This window comes from Grammomys surdaster, unplaced genomic scaffold, assembly GCF_004785775.1.
Source record: "Grammomys surdaster isolate TR1022 unplaced genomic scaffold, NIH_TR_1.0 344, whole genome shotgun sequence".
Lineage (NCBI taxonomy): Eukaryota > Metazoa > Chordata > Mammalia > Rodentia > Muridae > Grammomys > Grammomys surdaster.
Window position 1 is genome coordinate 820,541 of NW_021604763.1, and position 9,316 is coordinate 829,856.

Sequence of the window (9,316 nt, forward strand, 5' to 3'; positions counted from 1 at the left end):
AGAGAGAGAGAGAGAGAGAGAGAGAGAGAGAGAGAGAGCCTGGCAAATGGTAATTAGTCACTTCCCAGATGCCATTGTCTGTCAGTCTCCAGTGACTTCCAAGGTGATACACTGCTCAGGCTCTCCCTGCGCTCTTCCTTCTCTCCTACATGGAATCCGTCAGGAAGGCCAGGTGCAGGGGCTGGAGAGATGGCTCAACAGTTAAGATCACTTAACTTCCAGAGGATCTCACAAACTGTAACTCCAGTCTCAGGGGATCCAATGCTGTTTTCTGGCTTCTGCAGTCACCATACACACACATGCACACACGGTTCGTATACACGCAGGCAAATACTCATACATATAAAATAAAAATAAATAAATCTTCAATAAAGAATGTCAGAGGGGCTAGAGAGATGGCTCAGTGGTTAAGAGCACTGGCTGCTCTTCCAGATGGACCCAGGTTCAACTCCCAGTACCCACATGGGAGCTCTCACAACTGTAACTCCAGCTCCAGGGGAATCTGACAACCCTCACGTGGACATATATGCAGATAAAACTCTAATGCACATAGAATAAAGTAAATAATTAAAAAGAATGTCAGGTGCAGATGAGAGATTTGATCATAGAAGACAATATTCATTCCTATTATTATCTCTTCCTTATCCTCTCTTTCCCCCCGCCCCCCAAGCTCTCTAATCTCTCAGGTCACTTCCCAAGCCCAGTCTGGATCAGCCTCTACTTCCTCTCTGACTACACAAGTTAGAGATTTCCTAGCCTCCTTTAGGTAGCAGTGTCCTTACTGACACTCTCAAAGCTAAGAGGAACCCAAAGAAGACTACAGGGACCCAAAATTGAATTACTGTACACTTATGTTCATTCAACACAACTAAGGGTACATCCTGGGCATTGAAGGGTCAAGAGGGGAGGGTTTGAGTCTGAATAGGAAAGATTCCCTAAGCCCCAATGCTTACATATTAAATTGGCCTAATCTTATGACCCCTGGGAGCCCGAAAAGCTCACCATTATGCTGCTAAAGCCCTTTCAAAACACAGGGAGAACCCATTAATTTTTTGTTTGTTTTTTGTTTTGTTTTGTTTTTGTTTTTTTGATGAAGGACAGGAGCCCACAGACCTAAGCACCCACTTTATTGGACCTCACATGTTCTTCCAAATGAACTCATAGCATCCAATACCACCAACGCTGTGGGCTGTTGTCCATTTTACAGATGGGAAAATGCAGTCACCCACCAGGATCCAAACATCCTGCCTACACCTTCCATAATGAGAGATGGGTGTGGACGGGTGAAGTCTGTCTTTTCAAAGGCTGCAGCAGCTCCAGCTTGCCTCAGGCAGATCAGGGCGATTTTAGGGGTGTGAAAGGGGCAATTTAGTGGCATCTGGTATTGTAGCTGAGGGGGAGGAACTCTGTGGCTCCAGTCTTAGTGGCGTTCAAGACCCCTATAATCTGTCAAGTCTGCCATCTGGCCAACACAGGCTAAGGCTAGCAGGTGGGATCTGCTGAGTGGGTTCGTATAGGCTTAGCCTAAGAAAACTCTTCCTGTTCGCTTCACACTCAACCTCAATCTTGGCTGCAAGTCCCAAGCCTATACAGTTTAAGGGCGGGCCCAGCTCAGCATAACCGAGCCACTTGAGGCAGAGGCCTTTGTCGGACACTGTTGGGAGGGGAGTGGAAATGTCAAAGGTAATTCGATCCTGCCCATCTCCCTCCCTTGCTCAGGGGACAGGATCCACAAGGATCAAGTGACTGCACTAACACAGCCTGGAATACTTCACACCCACCGATGGCGCTACACCCCACACGGTCCAAAGGGGCAGAGGAAGGTCAAGGAACCCGTCGCCCGCTGGGAAGCTCTGGCCTGAGGAGGGGTTCAGGTGTCCAGGGTCGCTTCACTAACTAAAGAAAGTTCAGGAACTATGCTCCTTAGGAAGCTCACTACCCTCACTGGGACCCAAAGGGCCTCCCACTAGGTTCACCTACCTCTCAGTGATCGCCACACGGAAGAAGGGGAGAAGGGTCCTCCAGCTGATCCTCTCCCCACGCTAGCAGGAGTTGGTCAGCCACAGCCCAGCGGGTTGCTGCCTGGCAAGGCACCGTGGAACTCCTCCTGCGCCCCGCCCTCCAACTATTCGGCCACGCCCAGCCGTCCAGTGCGGCTTCAGGCTTGGGACTCCAGCCCCACCTCTGGCGCTCAGCCCCTCCCCCACAGCCTCTGGAAGCTCTGCGTGCCTTGCACCGACTTTCTTCTCACCGCCTTAGATCTGCCCTTTGGGCCCGCCTCTAGCCTGGTTCCAACTCCCGCTTTAGGCGCCGCCCTTGCCAGACCATTGCTAGCCTGGCTCATCCCCAGGCCTTATGGGAGATGTAGTTCTGAAGGAAGGAGTTGCTGAATGTTGGGGTTCTCGCTGAATCTTAGGGTTCTTGGAAAGTCAGGCTAGGCTTTCTATGTGTATGAGAGCACAGCAAGGTGAGGGGGAAGAGGTATCTGTGATGGTTTGAATAAGAATGGCTCCCACAGGCTCATACATTTGAATGCTTAGGACCTGGGTATGGTACTCTTTGAAAGGATTACAAGGATTTTAGGAGGCATGGTCTTGTTCGTGGCCTTGTTGGAGGAAGTATGTCACTGGGGATGGGCTTTAAAGTTTCGAAAGCCTATTCCAGTCCCAGAGTCCTCCGCCTATAGATCAGAATGTAGAACTCTCAGCTGCTTCTCCACCATGCCTTCCTGCTGCTATGCTCTGCCATGATAATAGACTAACCCCTGGAACTCTAAGTAAAACCCCAATTAAATTCTTTTATAAGAGTTGCCATGGTCATGGTGTCTTTTTACCATGCAATGGAACAGTGACTAAGACAGGAGTCTTTAGGAATCCATTCTCTCGAGGTTTAGGGAGCTGTATTCTTTTAAGAAGTAACACAGGGCTGGAAAGATGCTAATCAGGTAAAGGTGCTTGCCAGCAAGCTTACTGACCCAAGTTATCAAACCCACAGAGTGGGAGCAGAAGGCAGACTCCCATAAATTGGCCTCTCATCTCCACATGTCATGTATAATAAGTGTTAAAAGCAGCTTTAAAAATTCTGGGATGACCTGTGCTCCGGTTTCCTACTGGCAACACTCCAGTCAAGAGCTCCTCAGAGGGAGCTTATAGACCCAAAGAGCCCGTGTTCCAAACGGTCAGGATCAGACTACCAGTGTCCCAGTTTCTGCTTGGTATTTTGCAATGCCCACTCCCTGACCCAAGTATAATGTGTAGCTCCTTCTGTTAGTGGCAACCTTTAGTTAGAAATGACTGTGCCATGCCATGCCCTTCCCCCTAGAGAGAACAGTGGTGCAAAACAGTGGGGAATACTAAAACCCTTAGAGATCCTAGAATACCCACCCCTGCTCCCTTGCAGGACAGAGCAGATCTTTCTGTTACAATGTGAATTCTTGATCATGAATCCTTCCAAAATGACGTTTGGTAGCTAGAAGCTCTTAGACTTGAATGGGAGAGGGCAGCAAACATCTCTGAGCACAGGGAGTACTCGGGAGGCTGTGATGGAAATCTGGGATCTGAGATGTGAGAGGAATCTGTTTGTGGGTATAATGACAGCTAAAGGGTCTTCAAGTAGAAAGCTCTGGATGGTTAGGGGAACTCGACTCTGTGGTGATGGGAGGATACCAGCTGGATTGCTGATATATCAGGAGGGCACTCAGGGGTGTACTGAGATGGTTGGGGGTGGGTTTCCCATCCAGATCTTTCCAGGTAAGGACACAGCAAGCAGTCTTTGTTGTGAAGAGTTTATTGAGCCACTTCCTCCCTTGGTCTGGTCAAAGCTTTACTAGGAAGGGTAGACAGGATAGGTCTCAGACACAAACTCAGGATGGACAACATAGTTGTTTCTCTGGGGACCACCGGTCTTCTTGAAGTGACTTGTGTCCCATCTGCAAGGGAAGATGAGTCTTACTCCAGTTTTCTGGGTGTTTTTGTTTTTGTTTTTGGAGACAGGGTTTCTCTGTGTAGTCCTGACTGTCCTGGAACTCACTCTGTAGACCAGGCTGGCCTCGAACTCAGAAATCTGCCTGCCTCTGCCTCCCAAGTGCTGGGATTAAAGGTGTGTGCCACCACTGCCCGGCTCAACGTTAACCTTTTCTCAGCATTTTATCTCTGACGCTGACCGCTCACTGACCTCAAGTTCTGCTGTTGAAGCTTCTGATACCCAAGACATAGCTTCCCAACTTTGACCTCTTACCTTTCATATAAAGCCATGAACCCAATTCCGATGACTCTAGGTCGGCTGCCGACTCAGTCCCTCAAAACTGGCCTCTTGGTGGTTTTCTGGTCTCTACCAACCATTGACGTCCCATGGCGCTAGCACCCCCTGGCTTTAATTTCCTGTCTGTGCGCCGTAACAAACATTTCCCACCCCAAGTAGACTCCTGAAACACCCCTACTGTCACTAAAGGAACTGCCTCCAGCATGCAAGTGAATGCATCTGCTCCAAACTTACCTAAGGTTGGGAAATGGGTAGAATGATGGCGGGGGAGTTGTAACAGCACATTGCATTCCTGGCCGGTGGCCGAAGGGCGACACACTCCTAGTGGCAGAAAAAAAAACAGCAGAAAGAAGTCGGTTTTTTTTTTTTTATATCCTCGCATTCTGACCTCCTAGACCAAGAACCTGGATACACAATCAGTCTTATGATTCCTTCCTTGCCCTTCATAAACCCCAACTACAGCATGGCCTCTGGGAAGGCTCCAGAAAAGTCCTTTACCCTTCAAGGTCTGGTTTTTGCCATCAGAATTCTGGAGCGGATCAGACTTAGTCTTTAGGATCCAACATCCCCTCCTCCACCTCCATTAAGACAGTGATTTCTTCAATGCAAGGAGGTAGGCAGCGTTTCCAGGCCGTCTAGAAACTCAGACACTTTCCCACACCCCCACCCTTTCGGAGGGAAAAGGCCCAATCTTTGACAATAAATCTGGCTTGAGAAGGGGTAGGCAACGATCACAGGATTAGGGACAGGGCTCAAGACCCTGCTGCACGCTCTAAAAGGTCACAGACTTGAAAGCTCCGCTCCCAGGCTACACCCGTATTGTTTACCACTGCTGGATGCAAGTTCCACTGTTTAGCTTCTGATACTCAAGACTTATCTTCCCAACTTTGACCTCTTACCTTTCATATAAAGCCGTGAACCCAATTCAGATGACTCTAGGTCAGCTGCCAACTCAGTCCCTCAGAACTGTCCTCTTGGTGGTTTTCTGGTCTCTACCAACCATTGACGTCCCACGGCACTAGCGCCCCCTGGCTTTTAATTTCCTCTTTGTGCGCCGTAACCAACACTTCCCACCCCAAGTTGTCTCCTGGCACACCCCCACTGTCGCTAAAGAAACTGCCTCTAGTATGCAAGCGAATGCATCAGTCTGTCACTCTCTAAAGAGTCACAGACTTGAAACCCTTCCCAGGCTACACCGTTATTGTCTGCCGCGACTGGATGCAGGCTGGATGCCGTGCTCTCTGTGCACTTAGTTTTAACACCCAAGGAAGCCAAGGACGCTGTGGGAAAGCAGTAACCACTTTCTTGCCCCCAGCGATGATCGTGCCAACTACTGATTGTGCGCCCAGGCCCAGGCAGAGAGAACACGCTGAAGATTAGAACCTCTGTCTCCAGACCCAGGGGTCCGGTACATGAGTGTAAGGGAAGAATGCGACTGATGTGAGGGGTTTGGAATCCTCTGAAACTGTTTTTGCAGGGTCTCTAGAATACAAACACTTGTGTCGACCTTGAGCACGGTTGGAAAGGACAGGATTGAAGACTTGGGGGTAACCTTCGTGTTGGTTTTCTGTCTTAGCTGTTCGCTTGTGCCCTGGGGGCCCTAAAAGCAGGCAGAAACCGATGGGGGCCTGGCGTGGAAACAACAGGGCTAGAACTAGGCTGAGAGCTTTCCCGCAGCCAAGCAGGGCGGGACTCTAGGGGGCGGGGCTCGTATGTGGGTGGAGCCCGGACAAGGCGGGCGGATCCCTGCGAACCTTACAGTCGGCTGCTGCGAGCACAAAGGCCGCAGGCGGCGTTCTGTGCTAGGCTCCTCGGTGGTGCAATAGTCCATCCCGCGCAGACAGTAGTGGCGGCCGGAGCAAGGGCTTTCGTATCCTTGGTATGGCAGTCGGCCCGGCAGAGGGTCCACACACCCGCAGCGGGGCACAATCTGTGGCAGAGTCCGGTTCCGGGACAGCGAGTTCAGCATGTTCACCACTACCTCGCGCTCTGAGCCCAATGTCCAGGATACCCAAAGAACCAGTGTCAGAGGGATGGGGGAAAGCAAAGTCAGAACCAGAGACAAAAATGGGGACAGAGCTACCATTACACCCTATGTTCCTCCAGATCCCCATCCTGCTCTCTGCCTTCCTCTTTCGCACTCAGTAATCTTTCCACTGCCCCTCCGCGGTTTACCGTAGGCGTTGAGGCGTTCCGGTTTAGGAGGGTATTCCAACGGCATTCCTCGAACTACAGTCTCCATCCCGGTGTCCTGGAAGTGGCACACGTGGTACCTTAAGTTCTGACTCGAAACAGTTGCTACCTCTCTTTTTGGGGGGTTCTGAGGGGAAATGCCCTCCCAGAATACCCAGACTGTCTTTCAAGCGGCACAGTCTCCCCTCCTCAGCAGCTCCCCTATTCTCCGGGGTTGTTTCGAGTTGTTGCCGGGCAACGCATTTGCGCCGCCTACGCGGGCAAGGTAAAGGTGAGGATGCTAGAACCGCGGCAGAGTGGTAGAGGTGTTTTTAGGCCTGGAACTCTGGCAACCTTACTTTACCATTTACTTATATGTCATTTGTGTCTGCACGTCTCTAATGTGGGGAGGGGCCTATGAATATTGCTTTTCAGAATCACTTGAGGGAACGTGGAGGGAGGGAATTCAGTTCACGAAAAGGTTCTGTTTCAGAGGGTTCAGTAAGCTATCAGCCTACTGCTCTGAGTTTGGGTCTACCTCACATTTCTTGAGAAAGGCCTGAGCCTCATCGGAACTCCCTATCTCCTTCTCCTCGCCCCTGTTCCCATCACAAAGGAGGGGAAGGCCGAGCAGGGAGACTGTAGCTCATTACTGACTCAAGGGCAGCCCAGGTGTCACAGTAGCCAGATCAGATGAGGCAGCACTATTTGGCGAACGTGAAGCCAGTCAAGGAGTGCACACTCGTCATGTCACCACCAAGCTGGGTCAGAGGCTGGAACCTAGGGATCTATCATAGCCCAACTCCTGGCCTCCACTGTCAGCTATAAAATAGAAAACTGTAGTTTACAGATGGGGAATAGACCCTACAGAATGGAGCTGGTGTGTGTGTGTGCGCGCATGCGTGCATGCATGCGTGTGCAGTGTGTGTGTGTGTGTTCGCTTCCCAGACCTCAGGCAGTTGTGGCAGGCACAGAAAGGTACCTTGGACAGTCGAGGAAGACAGGTGGTATACTTGTTCCAATAGTTGCTGTAAGGATTTGTCTTCCATGTGTTGTACCGGTCATTGTCCAGGTAGCTTGTACAGCATTTGTCCTCTTCAGCATAGGAGTGGAGATGTCAGATAGGATTACTTCGCAGGCCATCCAGAGCCTGAGACCTTCTAGATGTTTCTTCTCTAACCTCTATCACAAAGCTGACCCTCACTGACCCCAGTTCCCAAGTGCTGTGATTATAGGCCCAAAGCACCATGCCCTGTCTGCCACCCGTGTTTTTCATTCTGTTGAGACATGTCTCACCTAAGGGATTCCTTTGAGCAAGTTTTGGAATCTTTAGGGTATCAGATTTCATCCTGGCTGCACCTTCTTTGAATCAGGTAGCCTGGAAATGGTGCCTCTCCTCTCTCTACCATATCCCAGGCCCCAAGGTCTGCCTATTCAACCTTAAAATGACTTGAATTTCTCCCCTCTTCCTCTATGATCTCATTCCTTTATCCCTGTGATACCTTCACCAGGAGACAAAAATAATGTCATGGTTAGCAGAATAGACTCTGTAGCACAGTGCCTGGCTTCGAATTTCAGCACAGCAGGGGGAAAAGTGTAAGATTGTTGTGAGCTCTAGATGAGGTAATCTAAACAAAAGTTTTAGAAAAATGCTGAACACCGTGGCTCATACCTGTAACTCAGCAGGCTGAGGCAGAATTGCTTTGAGTTTAAGGCCAGTCTGGACTATATAATGATATCCTGATTAAAAATTTCAAACCAAACAAAAACCCCTGATAATCCCAGTCCTGAGGAGGTCGAGGCAGGAACAAGGAGTTTAACGTCCTCCTTAAACTGCAAATTAAGTTCAAGGCCAGCTCTAGGCTACATGAGAGACCCTGTACAGAGAAAGGAAGTGGGGGATGTATAGGAGGAAAGGAGGGAGGAGAAAGTAGGAAGAGGGAAAAAAATGCTCGCTGCACAGGAAGCTATTCCGATTAGCCTGCTGGCCTCCTCGCTCCATGTTTGAAATCCTACAATCCAGTATCAACATGAAAGCTATGATAGTTTTCCACAAGTGAAATTCAGCCAAGATAACTATTCTAGTTCAAAAAGATTTTAATACTACCCCATCTCTCTCTCTCTCTCCCTTTTTTTTTTTTTTTTTTTTTTGGTTTGGTTTTTCAAGACAGGGTTTCTCTGTGTAGCCCTGACTGTCCTGGAACTCACTCTGTAGACCAGGCTGGCCTCGAACTCAGAGATCTGCATCTGCCTCTGCCTCCCAAGTGCTGGGATTAAAGGCGTGCGCCACCACTGCCCGGCTGCCCCATCTCTTAATCCTGTCCTACAAGGCCCTCATGGCCCATCCTCAGAGTCTGAAGGACGGAGACACAGATGACAGGATGGCCTAATGGCATGCTCCTGTAATCCCAGAATTTGTAAGGCTAAGGTTGGAGGCTCACTAAGAGCCCGGGTGACATTGTATATTCTAGGCTAGCCTGGGCTACAGAAAGATTCAGTGGGTAAAGGCATTTGCTACCAAACCTGACAACCTTAGTTCAATCCCTGGGACCCACAAAGTAGATTCTGAAAGTTGTCCTCTAACCTCTGCATGTGGGCTGTGACATTGGCTTGTCCCCCTCCCCTATACACATACATACTAACTAACTAACTAACTAACTAACTAACTAACTAACTAACTGTAATAAAAGTCTTTTAAAAGGGTAGGCATAGTGGCACACCTCTTAACCCTAGCACTCAGGAGGCAGAGGCAAGCAGATCTCCGTGGGTTCTAGGCCAGCCTGGTCTATATATCAAGCTCTGTGCTGGACAAGGGTATATAATGAGACACTGAACAAAGAACAGAACAGAACAGAACAGAACAGAACAGAACAGAACAGAACAG

At 49.6% G+C, this 9,316-nt stretch overlaps 2 protein-coding genes across 4 annotated transcripts in view; both read right to left on the reverse strand.

The window, feature by feature from the left end:
* Myorg (myogenesis regulating glycosidase (putative)) overlaps positions 1-2,062 on the reverse strand; it is a 5,896-nt gene extending 3,834 nt beyond the window's left edge. Inside the window, exon 1 of the mRNA XM_028779117.1 lies at positions 1,981-2,062. The gene's annotated coding sequence lies outside the window, so the exon portion shown is untranslated. The remainder of the gene's footprint in view (positions 1-1,980) is intronic.
* A 1,706-nt stretch (positions 2,063-3,768) lies between these two features.
* CUNH9orf24 (chromosome unknown C9orf24 homolog) overlaps positions 3,769-9,316 on the reverse strand; it is a 13,050-nt gene continuing 7,502 nt past the window's right edge. Inside the window, exons 3-7 of one of the 3 annotated variants that reach the window (XM_028779127.1) lie at positions 7,415-7,527; positions 6,436-6,511; positions 6,020-6,249; positions 4,495-4,581; positions 3,769-3,928 (exon numbers count right to left, since the gene is read on the reverse strand). In XM_028779127.1, coding sequence (XP_028634960.1) covers positions 4,495-4,581; positions 6,020-6,249; positions 6,436-6,511; positions 7,415-7,527 — 506 coding nt within the window. In that variant the 3' untranslated portion in view covers positions 3,769-3,928. Of the gene's footprint in view, positions 3,929-4,494; positions 4,582-6,014; positions 6,250-6,435; positions 6,512-7,414; positions 7,528-9,316 lie in introns of all 3 variants that reach the window. The other 2 variants (XM_028779126.1, XM_028779128.1) reach the window with 2 other exon arrangements.